The following is a 26,797-nucleotide window of genomic DNA, read 5'->3' on the forward strand; positions in this document are numbered from 1 at the left end:
CAGTGTATTTAAACACACTTCTCCCTCCATGGCTTAGGGCAGTTAGCTTAATACAGGAAATTCCAGATACTTTTCAGGTTTGAAAACACTGAAAAGCACAAAAGGCAGCTGACTGACCGTTCGGGCTCCACAAAGGATACAGTACTTACCTTTAGAGAACATACTTTATTTAATAGAAGTTTTTTGCTCCAATATACAAAATAGGGGACTGTAGTCCCAATTAACATTTACATAGTTAAACAGCAAATAATTTCCACCATTTACAACAACTGACGACTTTCCCACACTCCCCACTGTGTTACAGCCAAGAAAAAATCCTATAATGTTTTACATACCCACCACAGTTATATTTTGTACTTCCCTGCCTCTTTTCTTTTCTTTTAAGTTGCAGTTTCTGATATCAATTTAATTAAGAACTTACAATTATTTCAGCTGCACTAAAAGAAAAATGAAATATATAATTTGGAATACTATCTCAAAAACCCTATACAAAATAAAAGTCAGTATCTTATAAAAATACATTGCAGGAGTAAAACCAGTGATACAACAAAAATGTTTTAAATTTTGTTAGGGTATAAAATATTTAGTAACTAGTCTCAGCTTTTAACTACACCAAAAAAAAAAAAGAAAAAAAGAAAAAAAAAAGACCAAATATTTTCAATTAGCAAAAAGTAATGTGACAGTTCTTTTACAATACTGTACCTTTAGTATGCAAAGGACTTCATCCTTCTAACGTGCACCACTATCCAACTGATTCACCCCTTAACCCTTTTCCCACTAAAAGCTGAAAAAAGGATTTAAAATTGTTTGAATCCTTTAAGAAAAATCCAATCATATTTTCTGCATCTGCCACAATATTTAAGCTTTACTTTACAATGCTGGTAGTTTAATCATGATACATAATTCTCTATAAAAGAATTCTAGCCAAACCAAGGCTTTAGAAACTTTGCATTTTACAAAAGCAATTTGTTACAGTATGACAGTTGCTAAATAGCCCAATTTATTTAGTGACCCTGTTAAAGATTTGTTCAACTGAGTGAATAGGTGAAGTAATTTCCTGAGCTAAAAGATACAGGTAAGTAAATAGTCAGTTATAGCAGCAGACAGGAGACATTCTTTTTAAAAGTTGTAACAGTATCAATAAAATAACCTTAGAAAATTACAATAATGTAAAAATCACTAGCTGAAGAGGGAGTGACAAGGACATCCAAGACCTGATTGCCATAATCTGGAATGCACATCCCATGACCTTCCAGAAATTACATTCAGCTACTGTCAAACAACGTACTGGTAAGTGGAAGAATGTCAAATCACAATAGTTCACATTTCTTACAGATCAGGTGTTTTGTCAAGATTTAATTCTTAATGCTGTTTCATAAACCTAAAGCAAGTTAAACTGCTTAGTTTCAGAAATTTTCACCCTACAGAACTTAAGTATTATTACTTTTAAAGGAATGTGGTATCTTCAGTCTCACGAAATTCCAAGCCTATTTCTTTTTATTACTCAGACATAATTTATACTTGAGTGGTTTTTAAAATAGTCACCCATGCCATTGGGAACAGAAGTGGATCCATTTTTAGGAGAGGGAATAATATTCTGAAAATGGTTTACTTTGATCCAAATAATTCTAATTAGAGTGTGAAACATTAACAAATTATTAAAGAACTATAAAGACCAGTATACCACCACTGCACCATCATTTTCTTATAATACGCATTATTAAAGTCTTCCATGTAATAGTCTGATCACTTTTTTTTCACTCATTAATGGAAAGAGGATATTCTAATTTAATTAAATAAAGTACCTCACTTAGATACCAGTTCCTCCAGAAGGAAATCTCTCTTCTGTTTTTCATTTTTACAGACATCGTAGGCATTGTTTTTAGAATTTATATTGGCTCTTCTTTAACATTTAAACATAATTAGTTTTAATTCAAATTAATATATAAAGTTTCCAATACTTGTTAGAATAAAGGACAATACACAAGATCCTAAGTTACAATAATTTATAAACAAAAATAAACTATTACAAACCAAATCTTTCCCCATACGGAGATTAAAAGCCATAATCTTGACTGATTGTTCCTGATCATACATTATAAATAACGTAAGCTTCTTCAGAGAAGCAAAACATACTTGCCTCCCCGACACCAGTTTATATCTTCAGTTAAACTACTACCATCAAGAAGGCAATTGTGTTGGGCCCAGATATATCTTCTTGCTTACATGTCAACCCTTTCTGCTTACATGTTAACCCTCCCAACCTCATTCTTTTAAACTTAAGCACAGGAAACTAAGTTCACAAAGAGTCCTTTACCTTTTATACACAAAGTCTGTATAAAATACGGATTTCTAATGCTCCTATTGCACCAATCTGGCAGTGCAGTTAGAACCCGATTCAAATACCACTGAAACCCATGAAAGGTTCTCCAGTGACCCTAATGGGCTTTGAATTAGGATAATAGAGATAGCATTACCTAACAGAAAGCTCCTGCAAGAGTGGCTGGTATCTCTCTTTTTGCTTATAGGATGCAGTGGAGATGTGTAGTCAGCATGACACCTGAGCAAATAAAATGAAAACGATAGAAAGACTCCCAAACTCCCAAACTCTTTGCTTAGTTGTGTGCAAACTGTGCTACTGCCCCTGGAGCTCCCTGCTTTCCTTTTTTTCAGTGCTTGCTCCATTCCAAGATAGAGAAGATGTGACGCATAAAAATCTGTCTTCACTACGGTTGCCCCTCAATCCCGAGACTGATAGAAGAGGATGTAACCAGACTCAGAGTTCTTTGAGATGTCTGATGTCAACCCGTAGAATTCTTCAATAGCTTGTGCATCAATTTTCTGTATGTAAAAACCCAAAAACTTAAAGTAAGAATATCTTGCGTAATATACACATGGCATTAAGTTCCACTCTAAAAACTATTGTCAAACAAAAATAATTTTCAAAAATAATTATATAAAGTAATAAAATAAAAATAATTTTTAAACTTCTTATGTTTTGGTTTCCCCTCTGCCATCAACTGCACAGAGGGTAGTGGATATATACATTTTATATATAAATTTTTAAGTATTAAGTGAACCTACTATGAGTGCAACCTTACGTGCATTGCTTGCGTGAATTTCACACAGAAAAGTTTTAAAGACAACAATATCCCATTGAGACTTTAAATTCAATATGACTATCTATTCAATAGACTATCGTTTCTAAATCTAAGCAGTGTAAGCCGATCAAGTGCAGAGGAGAATAAGGAGAAGGCAGAGAATGAAGGCTACTTTCTATGTTTTTCACACAGAATGTTTGCCTGTGATCCTGTTAGCTTGGAAAGCCTCCTATAACCAAGATTTTTGTGGAAAGATGCAAAACTTCTGCTTAGAAGATGAAAAGAGTGTTGTTTAGTTTTCATTGTCATCATTTTCAGCTACAAAAGAAACTGAAAGCAAGCTCTCTTGCCACATTTTAGATCAAATGCAATTAGGCTACAAACAACAAAAAGGTGGAAAGATAATTTTTCCTTCACTTAGGCAGATTTTATTTAATCTCATTCCCATTATTGGAATAAAACCTCTCTCAGGAAGGAGCCATTCCAACTTGATGAACCACGGGCCTAAATGTCAATGAGATGTTTAGATCTAAGAATAAAAGGATTCTTTCCTTCCTCTTTAGAAGGGCTAAGAGGAAGAAAATACATCACTGCCAGGTGTTACTGCTTTGGAACTTGAGAGATTGTTTGTGAAATGATATGAGATCTACTACAGCTCTCTCTGTTTTCCCTGGAGGAAAGTGAGCTTCTGACCCCATCGAGACATTTCAATTTACCGTGTATCTTAATAAGACACAGAGGCAATCCTTTTACTTTCCCAATAGCTCTGCATATTTCCATGTTTGTTATTTCCTTTGTGAAAAACTGTCCATAATGTGGCTTGGAGAGAAGAACTCTTCAATACCGTTGACTCGTCCTGCCAATTAACAATGTAAGTCCAATACCTGTTTCACTCACATTTCTTCTTTTCAGTTATGCAGTTCTTGTGTGTTGTTAGGAAAATGTAAACTATTCATTTTATAGATTTAATTAATTCAAATAAAGTCAGGAAAAGGACTTGGATAGCACAATCATATTTCTGTTCACACATAAGCATAGACAAGGGGGGGAAAAAGGAAGATGACAGAACAAGCAAAAAACCTGAGATGATATAAAGACACCACCAATTTCTGCTCTTTCTCTCAATAAAGAATAAAAGATAACTGATGAAACAAAAAGATGACAAAGTCAAAACTGGTGAAGGGAATTCTGCTGTTCCAAGAAATTAGTTAGAAACCTTTTTTTTTTTAAATAATAAGAATTCCCAGAAGCATGGCTAATATCAGCAAGAATACTACCAGAGGCAAAAAGTTCCTGTTTCAGGCATTAACTTCTAAATTTTAGGGCGAAATCTCAAAAATCTGAAGTTTCTTCCTATTTTGATATTTGTTACACATTTGTCTGAAACAATCCAGGATACTCGATAAAACAGACTACCAGACTGATCCATTCCACCAAATCATAAGCTCCTAGAAAATATGAACAAATGGCTTGCTCCAAAAAATTGCCCTCAGAAAAGAATTGCAGTAAAACCAATTTATCTGTATCTTCATTTGCCATGTCTTCTGGCCACAGGAATAGCTTATTAAACAAAGGTGAAAGACAGTGGCCATAAACAAAGAAGCTTCTTTTAAGAAGTATAAAAACCAAAATGCAATTCAAAGTATTGTACAGTCAAATTGTAAGGCACAGCTCTGCACTCACAGTTACTGCTCATTTAGACTGGGGTTGAACCCTCTTGTCCTTAGCATACCAGTCCTCTTACTTTAAGTAATCATATACACAAAGCGGGTACATGTGCTCTGGTTGGTATGAGGAAAAACTCCAGGGTTACACAAAGCTTACCTCAACAATATCATCATCAAAAAGCAACCAAAAATCATGACTCTTCACTATTGCAATATAATGTCCTCTGTTAGGGCCACTGTAAAATAAAATCAGAAAAGAACACAGACAATAACACACATGTATGTACAAATGTATTTCATTAAATATTTTTTTCTTGTAGAAAAGCAATACTTAGCAGTAATTAAAACGGCTACCAGTACAATTTCTATTGGGATGTTTCTTTTCTTTTTTCCCCTCCGCTTGTATCATCTTCATAATGAGGTCTTACTTATCTCTACATTTAATATTGTGCTAAAAAAAAGATTACAATTTCAAATGAGGAATAAGCAGCACAGGAACTGAAAATATAAATGAAATTTTTAAAAAAAGAGAGACAAAGAAGTGAAATCAAGAAAACATCCTGATGTTTCATAGGGACAGATCCCAAACTATTTCTGAACTTCAGAAAGAAAAAGTTGTAGAGCTGCTGTTCATTTACAGTCTCAATCAGGAACCTCTTTATCTGCTCCACTGTAAACAAAAACTGAATTAAACTGACAGTTTAGAAGTCTCAAGAATCCTCACAGCAATGAGAAGGGCTCCCAATTAAATTAAAACTCTTATAATGCACAGCTCTTCAGTTTATGGCAGACAAGAAATTTCTCCACAACCACGACAGAAAAAAAAAAACTTTAAATGTGTCCTATTTCTAATCAGATTTCAAGTAAAGAAATAACACACTTTCTGAAATAGCTGAACCTTACAACTGAAAGTGGACAACTAGTTAAAGCAGTTCTGGAACTGTCTTAACTGGCTAAAAGCACTCATACAATTTTTATGTCTAAATCAGGGAGGGAAGGTTGCCATCTGTGAGGGACATGTCTGTGTACCAAATCACATAACCCAATGAAAAAGGGTTCCTCTCCTTCCACTGCTCTGAGAATGGGTAAGTTTCCAAGACTGCAGCTTGAATGTAGGAGAAAGAAATGGTCAGAATCGGACAGAACGGTCAGAAATGGACAGGTTCTATTTCCCCTGAAATCCAGAACAAGAGTGTCCCAGAAGACTATGGCACAAAGGCTTATTTTCCAAAACTGTCCCGGCCAACTTGAGATCTAGTCATCTTATCTCCACTCTAATCCTAGGTCTATCTAGGGAGGAACGGGGGTGGGGGTGGAACAAAGGGCAGTAACTGGCAACTAGAGGGCAGGTCTGCCATTTTGAGGGACTTCAAAAAGTTGGAAGAATGGGCTGATAAGTTTAACAAGTACAAATGCAAAGTCTTGTGCCAGACTAACTCCATCCAACAGCACCAGCTGCAAACCAACTGGCTAGGTGGGCCCAGGAGGTCAACAAGATGAGTTGTTAGCCAGCAATGCATCATTTTGGTGACAGAGCTGAGCGTATGTGGGGCTATACTTTAAGAGTAGAGCCAGCAGTGAAGTGATAATCTCCGCCACTCTGCATTCTGGGACCCAGAACTGGACATGGGATTCCAGACATGACCTTGTCAGTTTAAGGGAGAGACTGATAAACTGGAGGAAATCCAGTGGCAGGCCACTACATTTGTCAGAGGGCTGCAGCACCAGATGGATGAAGAAAGGCTGCGGGAGCTGGCTTTATTCAGCTTGGAGAAGACTAAATGAGGAATCCAACTGCTGTCTTCCACTACCCAAAATGGAAGAGTTATAAGGAAGTCAGAGCCATGCTCTTCTCAGAAATGCAGTGAAAGGACAAGAGGCAGTGGTCACAAACTGCAGCAAGGCAAATTCTGACCGGATATTGGGGGGGGGCGGGATCACTGTGGGAACATTGATGGACTGGAACAAATTGCCCAAAGAGACAGTGAAATCAGCATTCCTAGTCATGAAACTGAGTCCAGTGCAACCTAATCTAATGTCAAAGTTAGCCCTGCTTTGAGCTTTGTGTAGTTGACCTCACAATGTAAATTATTCTATGATTCTAGATGTTAAATCATCATTTTCCACTTCAGGGCTTTTATCTACTCTATCAGCAGTTTGTAAAGCAGCCCTTATTTTAAGACATGAAACCATAAGAACATTTGTTGAATATAGCAAAATCAAATACAAATCTAACAGTCATATTTTGAAAGTAAGGAAACAAAGTAATCAACAAAACTCGTAATTTATGGATATATTTCAGAAAATGTTGCTCAAGCCTTAAAAAACCCCACCCTAAAGGAAATATAAAGGAATTATAAAGGAATCTGTTCTATAATGCTCTCCTTCCTAAGAAACTTTTTTTTTAGATGATCTTTAAATGTTATTACAGTTACATGACACTGCGTGTTTTGTGGGGTTTTTAAACATATTTAAGTTCATACAAAGATCTGTCATGTGAAGTACACTGTTATCACTTTCCACAAAGAACTATCATGGCAAGAAAGCCATATGTTCTGTCAGAATTGGCAGCATCTCCCCACAATCTTTCTTTCCCAAGAAACTTTTCTTTTAAGAGGTCTTTAAATGTTATTAGAGTTATGTGACACCGGGTGTTTTGTTTTTTAAACATAGTTAAACTTATACAAAAATCCCTTGCGTAAAACAGAGCTGTTACCTTCCACAATGAACTACCACAGCAACAAGGTCATACATTCTGTCAGGATTGGTGGCATCTCCTGAGGTGTTAAATAAACGAAGCTCTAAAGGAAAAACTACTCTATAAGAGAGTTTTGTGTATCGGTGCAGCTGATCCATGTATTTAAATCTCTTCAAATGGAGAGCTAGAATCATAGGCAGCTTTTTTACTTTCATCCTGAAAAAAAAAAACAACAAACCAACAGTATTTCCAATATCCAGCCAAAACATTCAGTTGATATCAACAAACAGGAAACCTGTCTTACTGAAGTCTTTAAAAAATTTTGCAAGCATTAAAAGAAGCTCAAATAATCGGCCGTTTAACAAATGTTGAACATGTCCTGCACTGCTAAACTGAAGGTGGATTTTGACAATTGAGAGAATTGCAACCGTATTTAAAATAGTAAGCTACAATATAGAATAATAAGAAGAACAGTCAGGATGAACCCACAATAATTTAGACACAATGACTGCAGAGCACAGAATTCAATTTTTAAACATACCTCCCCATAGCTTTCCTGAGTTCCCAAAAGCAAAACCTACATCCCACTTGGTATACAGCGGAGGTATTGCAACAAGGTTGTTCCAGAGATCCTGTTCCAGTTGGATTTCTCAGTAAACTAGCCAAGTTTTTAAAATAAGCTTTGTTACACCACTTTGTTACATATGTATTACTCCAAGTTTTCCTATCAAGCCATTCATTTAACATCTGCCAAGGGATACAAATAGCCCACTGTTATTCACCTTACCTCATGCTACCCAAACAAGATAATGCTGTGCTCTAGCACAATAATTTTGTACAAAAGTTGCAGCATTATTTTATGGCAGTCAAAGCCAGAAAGTGATAATCTAGTTTTACTGAGGGCTCACTGGCCCCTTTCCCTAGTTTGAGGTATTGAGATCTCGCATCAGTGCCTACAAATCCTCATCAGCCAACCAAAGCTGGCCTCGCAGCAAACACATACTTCCACTCCCTGGGCAATAAATTTGCCCATACTAACAGAGCAACCAAGCTAGAGCGCTCTGCTTCTTGGCACAGCTAATTGCCTCAGATCAGCACCGTGCTGAATTTTTCAAACTGCCTTCAGCCCCGAAAGGCAGCTCAAAGGTCTCAACGATACAGCCTAGGTTTCAGACATGTCTAATAAGATCGTATTTTCAGAATGTCAGGAAATACGTTTGTACAAGACAATCCTTTTTCAAAAGATAGGGGGCCGGGGACAAAATCCTTGAAAACTCACCTTCCTTCTCTTTTTCTCATTAAACTTAGACTGATAGTAACCTGTAGGAAACCCTGCTAGACTCAAATTTTCTCAATGGCCGCAAGGGAACTAGGAAATGAAAAAAGCTGGAGAAGAACAGAAAGACAACAGAAGCAACTATTTTTAGGGAGAGTTACATTTTTATTATATTACTGAGACATGGATATAATTTCTGCTCTATTTCTTTTTTTCAAAATGAAAGTCCTCTTCTTATAATGCAACTGTGTTTGATAATAGGAGCTCTTTCACTAGTGAAGAAATTCAGTACACCACCTTTGCTAGTTGAGTAGCCACTATCACAGACAAGCTCCATGTTATAGAGACGGAAGAAAATTATGACTGTAGTGAAACTGAACTTAAGCCCCTCATAAAAAGCAAAATATAAACAATAAAAGCTGTGTTTTGCCAATATGGCAGTGCCTACAGTACAGGTTTATGTCAACACAGCTTATATTGGTCAGGGATCATATTACCTCCCACACAGAAAATGAGCTAAAGCAACAGAAAACAACAGGACAGACCTGGCTTCACAACCCTCTAATACACACCAATTAGTAAGCTTAGGCAACGTGTGAAGGCAGACTTTGCAGATGAGATATGCCAAAAGCCATGTGCTGAATCTATGGTAAACCAAATAACCAGAATCAGTGGTATAACCAGTAGAGCATGTCAGCGTTCCCACCCTTCAATCAAATACTTTCTCAGATAATAAATACCACACAGTACACAAAACCAGAGGTTTTTCAAAAGTGTAAACAAGACTAGAAGAATTATTAGGCAGACAAGAATTTTTTTTAAACACAATGAATTTCAGGCTTCCATGGGGCTTCTGATGCTTTTCAGGAGCACTGTCAAGCAGAAGTTTAGCACAACTAGCTACGCACTTTTAAGAAATTAGAAACTCAGTTAACAAAAAAAGTTACAAGCCTCATTCTGACTGAATCAGAAAAAAAGTGCTATCAAACCGATTCTTACAGCAATTGGAAAAATTATTTTATTATCAAGACAAAACCAAGTTTAAAAAGTCACATGAAGTCAGTGACTTTTCATCATTACCCATAATCTTTGATTAGTCACTGGCAGTTTGTTTTAACTTGTCTTTTTAACTTATTTTTAGTCTTAAGACCATTCTTTTTCTTGTTTCGTAAAATAAATAATGATCAAAGGAGTCCCAAAATGCTTTACATGGATTCTCATTACTCATGGAAGCCAGCTCATTGACTTCAAGCAAGAGGAATGCAACCAAGTTACTCTCAAGGGGAAGAAGAGTGAGAAAAATTAAGGGAAGAAGAATGTTCTCTCCCTGCCTTATACACACACACACAAGGAAATACAAGAGTATTTTAATGAAATGCGTGAGTTATTTTTTTTTCCTCCCTGAGTCTGATGTACCTTTTATGTGCTTCTTGCTTACTGCGACATTCTTCACAGTAGTATTTGTATTCACTGCACAGAGTTTCTGTATTGCTGAAACCCCTGAATAAAAAAAAAAAAAGAAATGCTATAAATACTAGTTTCTTATCTGAAATATACTTATAAACATGTACGATACAAACATAATTTTATACTCTTAAGTCTACATAAGCTAGAATTTGCTAAGCTTGTGAGCTTTTAGTTTTACTTCCTGCTTTTTACGTAAAGATAAAAGAAAAATTACAAAAATTCAGATTTTTGAGTCTACCTTAAACAATGAGTGATTGAAGTATTCTGCTCCACATCAACTGAAAGGTCTAAGAAGTCTTCATCTTTGCTGCTTATCTGCATGAAAAAAGAACCAATAGATTATAGTTAAAACAAGTTATACTTATTTACCTCTGTTTTTCAGTACTTTTTTCTATTGACAGAATGCATCTTTTACCTTATAACAGCCTTTTAAAAATTGTTACAAGTGGCCTTTCTATTTCAGAGATTTGCTAGATCTCTGTTTCTGATTTTGTTCAGGAAGAGAGAAGTGTACATGTGTCTGTGGGGGTATATAATGCCAGTTGTCATTATGCTGTGATTTCAGCTCAACAATATTAATGTCAAGTTGCTTCTACACCTCACTCTTTTAAAAAGAGTACAGTCACTGGGATTCTTCTATTGAGTGCTCTCACTTCTGTTCTTCCCCTGTGATTCTCTCCAGCTGAAAGTTATGTATTGGCATATCATAGTGTCCCTAATAAAGAGCACAAATATTTTGAAGCCTCTTCCTGGCTAGATTCATACTCTCAGATGAGCAGCAGATAGCAAGTTTGTAAATGAAAGCAAATTTGTAAATGAGAACTTGTTCTGATAGACACAGAATAGCATACAGCCATTTCTTACAAAAATGCAAGAAAAACAGTTAAAGTAAAAAAGAAATTTCTAGAAGCAGAGAATAAATTCACCACAAATCCTGAAAAATGGTCCACAGCTGCCCTGAAAATCAACTATGTTATTAAAAGGTTTAGGAAATAGTAATCTGCAACCTTAACTTTTGTCTGCTAGTGTTTCTTCTCTGTATCTAGAGATACTCAATGCCACTGATGAGAATGTCCTCTGCCTTTTATGACTCCTAGGTACAAATGTAAATGCTTTTAGAAAAGATGCCTGGTTGCAGTTTCTTGATTGAAAGCAGGAAAAGTTAAACAGCTACAGGAGAACTAAGGTAAGTTGATCTTTAAAACATATGAGATTTATGTTCCCTTTTCAACCCAGAATAAAAATAAATTTGGAAAGTTGTTCTCTGATTATCAAGAGATGAGAAACACACAGTTCCTAAGGGCTGCATACATGGAGAATAAAAAGAAAAATACAGGTGGTCAAGACAACTATTTTTGAGAATGAATACCATAGGGCAAATCCAAAAACTTATGAAATTAAGTTAAAAGCTTCTGTTAATATCTGTGAGAGGACTGGCCAAAGATTCCTCCCACTCTTCTGTACCTAATCTTTCCAAGAGTAAGTGTACCTGACCGAAAAATGTCACTATGCCAGTATACATCACATCTACTACATCATTTAGATGCTGAAGTGTAATGTTTATACTTTTAAAGAGATCACAGAACATATACGGAAAAGTTTCAATATCTTTTTAGGGTGGGAAAAAAAAAGCCACCTGCACCTTCAGTGTGCTGCACATTTCCTGTCTTCAGGGATATACTACGGTTTAGTTGTGTGAACAATTCTTCAAAATATCCCACCACTTTTGGAATTATCAAACTTGAGTTTATAACACTAAGAGCTCTGGTGGAAATCATCTTAGCCTAGGGATTAAGAATGGCTCAAAAAAAAAAAAAATCAGTTCTAAAAAATACTCTGCTGCAGTCTTCAGCTAGGACAGCTGGAATTAAAGAGTCATGTGATCAGTGTTATTCAGACATGCAATTAGGTTTCTTCCTCTCTTGGTCTAATCAAAGAAAATTCCATGAAACAATAAAGATTTCACAGGCAGCTTTGTCCCATGCAGAAGCTGTACGGGCGGGGAAGAGATGGAAGAGGAAAGGGATGTGTTGTACTTGGTTAAAAAGAGATTGGTACTGAAACCAGAAGTTCGCAAAAGGAGTTCTTCCATTCTTAGTGATAATACTGATAATACTGCCTTAAAGAACCTCTCTCAGGTTAGCCAGACTGTTGTGCACTTACGATCACAAGGAACTATTAAAGGCTTTGTTGAAGGAATAGCCAAGTGGATTTTTTCCACTTTTATGTTGATAATTTAGAAATTGCTATTCTTAATTTTTAAGATTTTTTGGACATTAGTATTTGAACAGTACTTTTTTTTTCAACATTAACTCACACAATTTTAATTTAAAAAAAAGAAAAATGATAAAAAAGTCACCCTCCACTCTAACCAGCCCCCCACCTTCACCTCTTTTTAGTGGTTCTGTTTCAAATAAACATCACTAAGTTCCTTAGATGGAAGTCGCCAATGCTACATATTTCAATCATCTATGCAATGAAAAAAAGATGGACATGGTCAGAAAACCTCATCACTTGCAGAATCAAACCCTGATGTGTTCAAAAAGCCATCTGAGTGCTCCTAACAGGACCATCTGAAAAATAGTGAAGAATTTGGGTGTTCCAACATTCTGGCTAAAGGTGATGGTATGTTGTTCTCACACCAAGGACATAATCTGCACTCAAACAGCTCAGCTGTACTGTGACGACCAATGCCACACAGAACAGAAAACTCACAAGGCTAACACTCACGGAATCTGTATTTCTTTCAGCTTGGAATTTCACTAGCAATGTGAGTCAGCTCACTGACAAAAAAGCTGTTACAACTGTAGGCTCCCAAGTGTGCTAAGACAGAAACTATTTTTAAATAAAACTGAAACAAAGGGCATGATTTATCTTGGTTTCAAAAAAAAAAAGAGAGAAAAAAAAAGTAGGGCATAGTTAAGGCTTCTATAGTACTCCTATAAGAGAGACCACTGAGATTTTCCTTATTGCCTTCTCTCAGTCCAAAGTAGAATTGAGCCAAAAAATTTTATGCCTTGTAGAGTCATTTGAATACAAGAGCAGGACCATCAGCTGGAGAAAAACATTATCAATATGTTTGGTGCTTTTGACCCAAGACAATTTCCTATTTTTCTCTGTAGAAATACTGCCGACTTTCAGCCGTTTCAAATTTAATCTTAATGAAGTAAATTACATTATTTTCTGGTTCACTGTTATTCTTTCCTTAAACTGTGACAGAAATCTGTAAAACCAATTAATTTCTAGATAATTTTTATCAAATAGCCACAAAAATTTGTAACATTCACTTCATCATACTGCCTCTATCAAGGAAGGGGGAAAGCATCATAACAAGAAATCACATTAAAAGCATGTAACTGACAACTTACAATCCGTTTTGTAACTTATTCATTTTGTAGTGTGGCTTGATCCACGACACAAATCTTTGTTAAAGAATCATATCTATGTTCCTTTTACTCCACTGTCCATACTTAAACTGAGGATAAATCTTCAGTCAGTTAATTTTTTATCTTAAAGATGGGCTAATGAGACAGTGTGTCTTGGAAAGAAGCTCTTTTCTATAATCAGGACAATTGAGATTAGAGTAAAATCTTGCCATGCTGATTTTAGGAACAAAGATACATTATGCTTTATATTTAGGTATGCATCAAATTCCAAATTTAAATAAAAAAATATACTAAGGTTATTGTCTTATCATTAAGAAGCACTAATTCATCCACTATTGCTGTGTAATCTTTTACATGAGCTATATACAAGTACTCCTGACATTTTAAGTTAGATTTCTAAACACAGAAAGACTCTAAATGCCAACAGCTTCCAATAAACATTAAAACAATCATATATGCTCACTATATTTGAAAATAAGACAGTAATATTACTTATTTAATGTGTCTAAATGTGTTTCTAAGTGTCCATTTTCAGGTCACTGTGTTTTAATTAGACACAAGCTGATATATTGAATAGACAGAAGCTGATAAAATAGTTTCCAGATTATTAGGGCTTGGAAAACAAAGGCCCTAATATACTAAAAAACAGTATGTATTAGAACACTGCATTTAAATTCAACTGTCCAAGGAGGCACAGTGATAAACAGACATGGTGTATCCTGTTCAGCAATAGCTAACAGAAAAATACAACTGAGCAATATTAGTAAAACTCTCAAAACTGTGATAGGCCTGATAACTAATAAAATATGCTGGCAAAGAACATATCAGCATTTTAAAATTGTATTAAGGACGGTACCTAGATCAAAATCCTGACAGCAGTAATTCACTATGCCATGGTAAGGAAATGTAATTATGTCAGTCATATTAAGAGACTAAGCTAAACTCATGTTTCAAGAAGAAAAAAAAACAGTTCAAGAACTAAAAGAGAAGCAATTGACAGTTGCCATGAAATAGTTATTAGGGAGGGGAAATCTACCACGAACGAAAATACGGTAGCCAGAAATCAGCACCTAAATTACTTAAAATACCATGATCTACTGAAGTCTGCAGTTATATTACATACAACATTTGGAAGCTATTTTCTTTGAAATAAGAGAGAGGTGGGTATTTCTAGAACACGGAGAAAACTACATGTGAAATACATAGATTTAATCCGATTAATTCCTCCTTTCCAATGTCGTGCTGAAATACGTGCATTACCTAACCAAGTTGAGGAAAATAGCTATGAAGAGTCATTAAAAAAATACAGTCATTTAGCTTTTTACAATATCTAAGGCACAGGCTGTGACAGAATTACTGTAATTTTCAAATTGTGCTGTTTTTTCTCTTTCTCAAGGAGGTAAAATCCAATTATAAGTTTTTTCTGAAATACATGCTCTTACTGTAGAACTATTCTCAAAGAAAATTTTATTTTAGCTTACTCAAAGGAGGAGTTTATTTCTCAGGGTCTAGTATTAGAAGAATTCCTGTGGACAGACATTTAGGAAAGGATTACTTTTCCTGCACATTAAGTTAGGTTCTTTGAGAATCCCAGTGTACTGTCTCAGTGCCAAAAGCCAACCACAGTATCTTGATTTCAATGGCTTTAAATTTAAAAACTAGAAATTGGTGGAAACTGATTCAGAATGCTTATTTATGGCATGTATCACTAAGCATGACATTAAGTTTTTAAGACATTAAATTTGAGAAGAACTCCACATCCCCAAGTAGCAGGCTTCATTGCTCTTAGGAATACATCAATCTAGAATTTTCTAATCTAAATTTTGAAGTTGATTATGATCACACTGACAAAAATTCAGTTGGGCATTTCCTAATATTGACCAAAAGCCTTTTCCTACAATTCGTGCATCAGCTGCTGAAATTTTCTCACTAACAAAGAAAAAATGCAAATGTTCACACAAATGTAAGATTTCTAAAGAAAGAAACTAATCTAGTATGTTAGTCTGTTGAGATAAATGAATCATGAAACATGAAGTTCTGAAACATGGAAGAATTCATGTTACAAAGTATATACAGACTTACAGTTTCACATGTAAGACATCTGGTTTCATTAGTTAATGTTCCCTGAAAAATTTCATGAACCCAGGTTGGGTCTGGCGGGCTGTTATTTTCATTATCGATGTTGCCATTAGGTAGGCGACCATTTTGTTTCTCTTGTTTTCTTTCCTCTTGCAAGATATCAGCAATTGTATTTAATAGATAGTTTAAGAACTCATGTGCATCCTGCTGCATGTAGTTATCAAAGAGCTCTACAAGATAAAACAACAGAAGATTTTTTAATTAATCAGTTAGTGCTATACTACAAAAAAAATTTTAAAAGAAGTCAAATTTCAAAACCAGTCTTTATTTCACATCTTGAATCATTCATGACAATACAACACCAACCCAAAATGCGTACTTCATAAACTAAGACAAAAATATAAGGGGTGGGAAGAGGGGAGGGCAAGTTAGCTTACATTCACAGAAATCTCTCAGCTGATCAGAATTAACAGAAGAGTGAACCATTCTGCAAGAAAACTAGGGCACGATTCAACTACTTAAACATAGGTGTATATATAGTGCCACCGGAAATGTTATACCTCATTCCATTCAGCCTTCAGATGCCAGTCCACAGATCTGGATCTCCTACAGGGGCTGTGCTATCTCTGCCAAGCTTAGGTCAACATCTTGGGTAACACAGGGCATGTAAAATGGCATTAGATGTTGCTATTTTCCAGAAATGAACTGAGAACTTATGACAGGAAATGTTTCATCATCTATATGTTCTATCACAGGAAGAACATGAACAATAAATGCTCAAAACATTGCTTCATTTATTTTCACTTTCAGGGTTTTAAGTCCACTGCTGCTCTGTCATAAGCACAGTGTCATCAATACTAGCAATGAAAATAAGATTAAGGCTAAAAACTTAAAGATACTGATATTTTTAAACAACTGTTTTCTTTCTCAAAGCTCTTTAAGTAAGGTAGTATTTGTAGAAGCCATATCAAATTAGCCTGAAGTTCTAGCCACAGCAAAAGCAGAAAGGTTTCAAATTAGGACTTCAAGTAATAAATAGATCTGTCTTTCAAGATCTGAAATATTGCTTCTAGAGATTGGTATATGTGGCACCTTCATTACTGGCAGACTTGTTGGATAGATGGATTCACTATGCTTTCTGCTTCATGTCCTCGGTTGGTCAACATTTCTAAGCATAATAGTTTTAGGATTAATTCAGCGGAAGAGAAATAGTTTCACCGGCACATACTTGCGATGTATAGCAATGATACAGATTAAAGCATAAAGTTGAACTCTCTTTCTTACAAGTCTACTTTCTTGTTTATGTTCAAATAGATACTACCCTGAAGACATCGTTTATTGTAGTCCCCTGGGATATCAACCTGAGAAATCCTCTGCTGCTACAAATCGTCACATTAGGAATGGGACTAAGAAAACCATAAAGGCATTGAATCGGATTTAGTAATAGTTACTTCTGTCTCTCACCAGGAATTGTTACAAAGAAATTTACCTGCCAATTTAAAAAGCATTCTATATCACTGGCTAATATCATACAAGTCTTTTAATGTGCAAGTACTTAAATTAACTATAACTTGCAATTTGCTAGTAGTCCAAGAATATACTAAGAGACTGGCCTTCAGTGGAAAGATAGTTCCCAGGCCTGGAAAGATGAATGAAAAAAACCTCAGTGGAGCTTAAGTTTTGAAGTGCATACAGGGACTACATGGAAGCTTTACTATCATTCACTTGATGGCATCCAGGAGTAAACTTCAAATAGAAAAAAAAAATCCTGAGTTATTAGCAAAGTAGGGAGGAATTTGATGCTAATCTAAATCATTCTGACAGGTTAAGTAGTGCAATAGGTCAGCAAAGAGTATGAACCACGTAGTTTACTTAATGAACTACTACACTACTTCTCAGAAGTAAGAGTAAGTTCAACTCTGAATCTAGCCAACTGTAAGGTTTAATCAAGTAAGTCAAGGCAGAACAAGAGCTAAAAGTCTCTTGAGGTAAAATACTTCAGAGATTCTTCAGAGTATTACATCATGGACCTCTCAGGGCTATGTGCCCGGTCAGTAAATTAGAATTAAGTACGACAGAACGAAAGCTACACATTGTTCATTTTATGACTAGAAGAAATTTAAGCAAACATAACAGTATACTTTCAGCTGACTTCAACCCAGCAGCTGCTTCCCAGCCAGCTAAGCTTTAAGGTCATTAATGTATGTATGTTGTATTCAGACTTCGAAAATAAAGACGGAATAGCAGCATTGTAGTCTGGAATACATTAAGATTATGTTCTCAGTCATCACCCTGGTATAGCTGGATACTGACTGGAACAGAATCTAGATCAGTGTTGCACACCCACCTGATTCTTTAACTAACTCTTCTTTAAAGCTCAAAATTATATACCTTTACAATAAGCACTTAACAGCATCTACGATGTCCATGTAATCACTGCCAGACAATTTAGCCATTTATTTGTAGAAAAGGTGAGAGTATCATCATTAAAAGAGACTTCAAAAGCCAGCAAGAGCTGAACTTTCACATTTGATTTCTCTAATGAAGATTTTCCAAACGCCTTCTCCTGCTTAGAATTTTAGTGTAATGACATAATTAAGCATTAAAAGGAACACTTTCTAAAAAGAACTTAATGGCTCCTGCGGTTTACTTTCTGCTTTCCATTTGAACCATTCTCCACTTTTGTCATAGTTAGTCAACATGCATCAACATACAAGCATACTTACTCAAGTATACTTACCCAAGAATTGACTGACAGTTTTCTATTCTGCATAGGTAAGAGATTGTACATTACCTGAGACCTTTTTTTAACAATATTATTACAACTCATGGTGTGCATTTGGTGGAGGCATCACTTCAAATTAGGAATGTCATAATATTTTATTTCTTGTTTTTACTACAGAGATGGTCATCATAACATTTAAACACTTTTTTAGTCTGCATATATAGTCTTGGAGAGATTACAATGATATGAACATGTCTATTGCGGCAGTGTTAAATATGGTACCTCATACAGTTTATTTAGATCTAGTGGTTATTTTGTTATTTGAGTAGTAGATTGCAAGGTTTCATTTATATTTTAACATCAAATGATTTTCTAAAACATTTTGACCAATTAGCCCTGCAGATAAGAAACAAGAAATGTTAAAAATCTCTGGAAATCTCTTGAAATTTAGGATATCAATTACACAAAAAAAAATTAGCCAAAACTACTTAGTGATTTTAAAATTCATTAATCCTTTAAAAAGTAGGTCGAGCTAAGTATTGCATAAATTCTAAATTAATTTAAAAATTTGTGGGTTTTTAAGCTAGATTCTTGGAGGGAAGTCTTAACATCCTTTCTACACACTCAGTTTGGGAGACTGATTCCTGCATTCAGAGAGTAATGTTTTTTTAAACACAGAACAAAAGCTTTACAGTGATTTTTCATTATAAAAATACAATTCATAGAGAGGCAAAATTAGCAAGCAATTTCATAAGCAGCCACTGACAATACACTCAGTTCTATATGAAGAGAGACAGACAAGGATTCTCTCAAAATGGCTCCAGGGTTACACCCTTATTCTAGGGTCACCTCTTCTTTATACTGCAGGACCAAGAACCTTTCCATGCGTGACAAATCTGTAGGTATTCCACTATGTCAACTTCAGAAATAATTCATAATTGCTATGATTATTACACAAGAAAAAAAAGTTACCATTTTCTTTTCGTAATCTTGTTATAAATTTCTTGGGAGGTATTACTCCAACTTTTTTCTTCTGGGTGGCTATACTGTGGAAGAGATCAGCTAAGCATGTAAGGAGATTCTCTTTTTTTCTTGGTTGACTCTTGTATGCTAAGACTTTGTCTCGAAATGGTCGACAAAAATAAAGTGCCTGAAGAACTGAATTGCAGTAGCATGTATTCCCGAACTATAAAATAAGAGAGAGATTTATTAGCTTACATTGTATTACTGTAGAGAGGTAAAATTAAATCCAAAGTATAAGAGAATGCATAAGCAGGGGCAAATTTTCTGCAAGTCATTTCTTCTTGACTTTAAGATAGTAAAGCATATTTCTGTTTTGCAAAGGATTAACAAGTACACTGTAAGTAAATGCAAGAAAAACCTAGGTAAATTTGAACAATACTATAGAATTTTGTCTCACTTGTAAATTTAATTTATTAGTAATATTTTGCACTTACTTTGGTCAAAATGTTCAACAAATACCACCAATTTCACAGCTCCCAAAATATGCCCAGGTAAAAATATCTACACATCTACGACAAGTCAGCCACAACAATAAAGAACAGGCACAGCATGACCTTGTGCTGTGAGGAAATTCAGCTGTAAATCGAGAGCTTCTCAGACACTTCAGAAATTGGATTCTCCAAATCTTATTAGTTGTGATCAAAGTCAGAAATAACTGCTTTAACCTGTTCCTACGTTTTCAGTTCTCATTTTAGGGTGACAGGATTGGCACTCAGGAGTTTTCTTAAAAGATTGCAACATGGCTTGTTTAGGATTCAAAGCTATGGCACAGACAGTACTTTCGAATCAAGACTGAAAGGAAAAGAATGCACAGTTTGGACATGCGCGTTTTGAAGGAGGCAGGCCACTGAATTGAATGGGGCAGCTAGAAAAGCATCTGTAACCCCCTTTGTACCAGGACACTCCAGATATCGCTCTTCCCCAGACTCCTTCCAGCTCTTAGGCACTCGACTCTTGTGATCACCGACAATGTCTCCAGCTCACCCCAACACTGCAAACCTCCCCATCACCTCTGAGAAGGCATCATGAGCCATCAGCGGATAGAGCCACTCTCATTTTATGCTGCCCTCCTCTAGTGAAACCTATTATCTAAAATTGAAAGTGTGCGAAAAATCTTTGTAAGGCCCTCAGCAAGTAATCCAACCTTTCAGCTGCAGTCACTCAACCTGCAAATTGAAGCCCATACCTGCTACACACATTCTGTAAAATGTGAAAATAATGTTCATGTTTATGTTTTATATAAAGATGGTAGCATATACGGGTAGCAAATTCTAAGACTATCTTGTGATGGGGAGACTGTTATCTAGCAAACAGTGCATTTAGAGATATTTTAAGAGCAGGTTCTTTCAACAGAGAAAAAGAACTAAAAGCTTTTACATCTCAGGAATAACAGGGAACTAACTGGTTTTTGCTCTCTCATGATTAAGACAATGACAAACAAGAGCACCATGCAATTTAATCAGAAAACTTTATTTTAAATCAATGAAATATGAAGAACTACTTTCTAAACACCCAAGACACACTCAAAGAATAAGTAAGTAGTATATTTTAAAAAAAGATATTAATAAGTCTTAAGATCTCCATATTAAAAAGTGAGGAAATTAACGCCCATTGTTTTTATTTCTTTAAGCCAGGGAAAATACTTCTTCGTGGTCCAAATCTGCACTCAAGTAGGTCAATGAACTTAAGAGGAAAACCACAGCTTTTTTCCTTAAAGGAAGCAGATGAAATCACACAGTAGTTTATGTCAAAACATTTAATCTTGTAAGCTAACTATTTATGAGTTTTTAATTAGAAATAACCATAAAAGGAGAACTACATTAAAATGCTAAGAAAGTTCTTAAAATGAAATCAAATGGGAGAAGTGCTAAAATTTCTACAGCAAGTGTCAAAACATGAAAAGGCAGCAAATTAGAAATTTCATAACTTTCCAATTTTAAAAAGGAACAGTCTGATGGGAAATTAATTAGAATGGCAAACATGCAGTGAAAGACAACCAAAATATGAAGCACCAGAGAACTCCTCAGAAAACTGAACAAAATTCAGGAGATTAATTTAATATGAATGTATGTTAACTCACATGTCTGTGGATGGGAAATAAAAGCAAGCAGATTAAGTTCATAAAAGGTTTTCTTCAACCAAATTCAGAAAGACAGTAGGCAAGAGAAGAGTTTGAAAACAAACTCCTGAAGAAAAGTAATTAGTTTACATTTCTTTTATATCTAAAGCATCAATCTTCCTTGCTTCAAAACCTAAAATCTTTTTAAAATAAAAGCTTCCAATCATTAAAAGATTATAATGGTACATGTACTAAACAACAAGGGGGAAAAGGTGGGGAGGTTTCTAGACTAAGGAAATAGGGAATTTGTTACACAAATAAATGCTGGTCTTACCACCATTATTACTTTACTTCCCATCTTTGACTCTGATACAAAAGCACACCTCTCATTCAGAAAACACCCAAAACCCTGCTCAGTCTCCCCATTCTCCCACCTCCTACTGAACACCTATACTTCGCTTTCTAATTCTTCAATACTCAGCTCTCCTGCTACCCTGCCCAACAGACACCTTCCTTCTCCCCTCATTTTATACTGCCTCAGAAGCACAACACTTGTAAGAAAATGTGCAAACGCTGCACTGTATAATAAGAAGTTTGCAACCATAATCCGTATGTTTTGTAGTGACAGTGTAAACACTCCAACACCACTCTGAAATATGAAAATGCACAGCACTGGAAGGCCATCAAACTATTCAAAACAAGAAGGATATTTAGCTAGCTTAGAAATTAGCTAGCTTTATTCAAAACATAACTGTAGGAAAATGAAACGTTTGTGAAGTCTGCCTCAGAATAACAGTAGAAAATTCTAAGAAAGACCGTCATTGTAATTTTATATCTTAAGCTGTCAGCCTGCACAGGCTACTGAAACTCCTCTATCTCATTCAGGGGAAGGTAATAGAGACTATATAGAGCACAGTTATTGCTTTCAACAGGTTTATTGCTTGCCTCCTTGTTTCTGTGAGGATCATCTTAAGATGTGCATATCTAACAAAAGTAAACCCACAAATTTTCTCTTTTAGTTCATATTGTTCTTCTGTTCTAAATTCTGAGAAATCAGATTATTTCCTTTCATAAAAATACTGCACTCTGTATGTTTCCCACACACCTCTCTTTTTTTTTTTTTTAATTCCGAAATCAAAGTTACAACACTCAAACCTGTGCGGAAATAAAAAAAATGAGACAATCATGAAAGTTGCAACAAAACCACCACACGCTCAGTAAGGCTTACAGCCTTATAGTTTACTTTTCTGATGCAACATACAACTGGGAAGAAACTTGGTTGTTGAACCCCACAGATCTACAAAAACAAGCAAGAGATCTACAAGAACTTAGATGGGCTTACAACACTGCCTTTGTGCAGCACTAGGGTTCCTCCCAGCTCTGATGCATTGGTAGCTCTGACAACTTTTTTTGGTTGCAATGGGCCATGCCAGTAAACAGGGTTTCTCCAAAACACACAGATCCATTGCAAGAGACTGAATAGCCAAACCTTGTGCTCTAGAAGTCTGGTAAACTGCTGAAGAGCTACCAGAGTAGCTCTTATGAGATTAAAAATGTTCATTATTTCATACTCATTGGATAAAATCATTGATTTGCGAAGCACATAGATTTGAATAGTGTGCATTACTGCTCTGTAGAGGGAAAGAAGAATGATAGGTAGACTTGATGTTCCCGATTGTCCATGTGCATGGGCCATCACACTATTTACATTTTCATCTTACCATGTATCTTAAATATTTCCTGCTGGCTTAGTTAACGGTATTGTCCTTTCAAGCCTAAGCTGAATTTTCCATTTAAAGCTTCCATTGACAGAATCAAACATCCCATCAAACATCTGGTCTTCCATATGCTTCCCATAACTGCCCTTTCTTAATTCTTCTTTTACCTCTCAAATTGTTCTTTCAGCACGTCCTCTGAATAATCCCTAGATTCCACCACAAAGCTGGAGAGGAGATAAGATAGCGCTTCTACCTTCTCTTCTTTTACACTACCTCTGGATAAACGCTACATTTACCATTCACAGCTCTCTATTTCAGAATTGTCGTCTTTATCTAAAATCCTGTCCTGCATTCTAGACATCTCAAATGGCTAGTTATCACACAGTTAGAAAAGAGCTATTGATTTCTACATTATCTCAATTTTTTCCATTACTCTGGTCAAAGTTAGGACAAACAAAAACCATAAACAAATTAGAAAAATTTAGCAGTAAATGTTAATGAACCTCTAAGAGCTTCACTTCTTGTAATTGCTATAAAACAATCAGAGAAATCAATGAAGGCAAAAATTGTGATTTCTATCACTTCTCAATCTAATAGTACTCTTAATTTAGTACCTAATTATCTAATATTTCTTTTAATTATCATTCTGTTATTCTTTCTGAAAGGCCACTGGCCATAGTTTGCTAATGAAGAACGTTTCCTTTTCCCAATAGATTTAAATTCTGCAAGTTTATTACATGTTTATGGCATATACATACTGTGTTAGTAAACACAAGCTGTATAACAGATCTGAAAACCATCCAAGCAACAATATGACTAAATTTCCTTAGCCAGCCACTGTACCTGAAAAACACAGCACCGGTGTGCCATAGACGTAATGGAATCCCATTTTACTATTTGTTACAATTCAAAGAATTTTGCTCCATAAAACTTAATTGTTCGAAGCTAAAATAGGCAACATTCCTGTACTACACAGAAAGTTAAGATATCTCAGGTACACTCTGAGATACCTTAGCTGCCTGCCTCTTATGTGTATGGTTGAAGGCAATGACTTAAAGACAGATCTCCCCTCAAATTTCCTACTGCCTCTGGACTACAGAAAGCCAGAATTTGTTGACATTCATTATATATTAGGAAGATTGTCCTTTACTGAAACTTTTCTTAAGCGTACAAAATATGTAAAACTTCAAGATTAGGTGTACAATACAATTTTACTGTCAAGTCTTAAATCCTCTCTGGACTTGGACAATAAATTAGGAAAACAGGTTATCCATCCGCAGAATAACAGATTTGAGAAAAAATAGGAACAGCTTTGATGGAAAGCCTAAGCTCTGCTACAGAACTAACAACAAGTATTAACAGTTAAACTACTGTATTTCCTCTTTTCAGAGAAACAACACATCATTTTGAAGCTATTTCAACTTCCATGAGAAAGGAAAAAAATTACTAATTTAAGTCATGGCATTTGAGATGCATGTAAGTCAGCTTATCAGTAAGAGTGTTTACTGACTGTACAGTGTATACTCAGATTGCAGACTCTTGAACTGTGTCAGTGCTAAGAACCTAGAGGTAGAGACACATGTTATAGTAGCAGGACAGCATTAGAAGTAATTAGTTTCATTAAGAAACGCAAGACGATAGTTCTTGATGAATCAACTTGGTTTAAATATGTACTTTCTGAAGCCCCAATAAAGAAAATCATTTAATATTTCAGAATAATACAATTTCTAACAAGAGATACTTTTCATGGGTAATACCAGAAATTAAAATATAAATTAATCCTTAAAACTAATGATTGAATTAAACAATTCAGTATGTTTTTTCCACCATTGCTTTCCCCTTTGGGCTCAGTATTTTTTTAAAATCTTAATACAAATACCAGATGTGAACACTTCACATCATCAACAGTCTTTCACCGTTTTTTTTCTTTTACTGTATTTATTCACTTACATTGGCATATGATGAACTACAAGCTACATATTTTAAACAGCTTTTTTTTTAAGATTTATACATTTTAATAGCAAGAAAGAGATTTAAAAAATACCCTACAATTAGTAAAATGAAATAAAGTATTAAATATACAGTGCAATTTCAACAGTTATTTCAGTAGCATACTTCAACAAACACACTGAATATTGAAACACATTTCAGTAAGTATGTATATTCAATGACTGTATCTTTCAGTTTTTTAATTATTCACTCAATCACAGTCTTGTAATTTAACAAATCCACTCGTGGCATTTCAAAGCAATGAAGTTATGGACTGAAACTTACATTAACCAAACCAAAATAGTGCTCATTGACTGGAAATTGTTCCGGACCAATCTCTTTCTCCAAAGCTGAGGCATTGGCGCCCTAGAAGAATCAAAAGCAGTAAAATATCAGTGTTGCAACTATGTACACAGTGAATTTAACTAGTTGAGAAAAAAAGGTTAAGTTTTTTGGCAAGGATAAATGACCAAAACCAACCGACCAAAAAAAACCCCAAAAAACTCTGGTCACAGCTATAGATCTTGCTAACACCAAACCAGTATCTTCACATCTCAGACCATAAGACTTCAGGTTTACTAAACTTACTTACACTGAAGTTCTCTCTAGTCAGGTGGGAGGAAAACGAAAATAAATGAGAGACTAAATATTGAAAATGGATGAAACACCTTCCTGTCTGTACCCTGGAGGAGGGGGAGAAAGTGGAGTTTGTGACCCAGCTCAACAATCATAACTTGTTTAGTTAGTCTATTTCTTAACGCAAAGACAAGCTCGTAGGCAGGATAATATTAGCCATGAATGCAGAAAAATCAGTCCTTGGAGTTCTCTGTTGATTTGCACTCTCAGGATGTTTAGATTGTCCACAAAATCATTTCACACAGGTCTTAAAGCAGACAGCAAGTCTTCTGTGCCTTAACTTAATACCATACTTACAATGAAGAACCTAACACTCTTCGACGTCAAGAAAATTATTTCAACATAATCCAAAATACCTTAGAGATATGTGTTTCCAAGAATGTTCTGTTCAAAAACATCTCAAAGTAAGTTATATCATTTTCATGTATTTTCATGCAATTACTCTGTTTTGATGTTCTGTATTTATTATTTTCAGAGTGGAGCTTCTTTAATAACAACTGCATTAATGATACAAGGCCAAATGGTGAGCTCCTTTTAACAAGTGTAATTTTCATAATGTGTAGCACATTTTGGAAAAAGTTAAGAAATGCAGATTGTTCATAGGAAGCAAACAGACTGGTCTGTTCCACTACTGAAAATAAAAAATGTTCAAAGTGCTTTGCTAAATACCTTGAACTTTGTAAAATGAAAAGACAACACAGTACAGCTAGTGTTGGTGTGCATTACAAATGCTGTAGCCTTTGTCCACAAATCTATTGGGTCTGATCCTCAAAAAGAAGCCAGAGAAGGTAACTTTGGTTACTCTGTGGTTCCAACCGATGACTGTTGACTGAACTGGTGCAATAAACATCAGGTTTCAAAGGAAAGAGAGGTTTTTTATTTAGAGACAGAAAAACCTCTATGCTCAAAAATTCAGAGAACGAAAAAAACTAGCTTTCTATGAGCTCTCACCCTGATTGCTTTTAGAGAAAAG

The 26,797-nt window shown here is 35.3% G+C and overlaps 1 protein-coding gene across 1 annotated transcript; it reads right to left on the reverse strand.

Annotated features, from left to right (window-relative positions):
• Nucleotides 1–2,241: 2,241 nt before the first annotated feature.
• USP12 (ubiquitin specific peptidase 12) lies at nucleotides 2,242–25,554 on the reverse strand (the record flags this gene model as incomplete). Its single annotated transcript, XM_009584883.1, has 8 exons — nucleotides 2,242–2,841; nucleotides 4,926–5,004; nucleotides 7,485–7,682; nucleotides 10,159–10,242; nucleotides 10,448–10,524; nucleotides 15,678–15,904; nucleotides 19,372–19,585; nucleotides 25,474–25,554. Coding segments are annotated over 8 exons (1,062 nt in total), but the record flags the coding sequence as incomplete, so codon positions are not given.
• Nucleotides 25,555–26,797: the final 1,243 nt, after the last annotated feature.

Source organism: Fulmarus glacialis, unplaced genomic scaffold (assembly GCF_000690835.1).
Source record: "Fulmarus glacialis isolate BGI_N327 unplaced genomic scaffold, ASM69083v1 scaffold2899, whole genome shotgun sequence".
NCBI lineage: Eukaryota > Metazoa > Chordata > Aves > Procellariiformes > Procellariidae > Fulmarus > Fulmarus glacialis.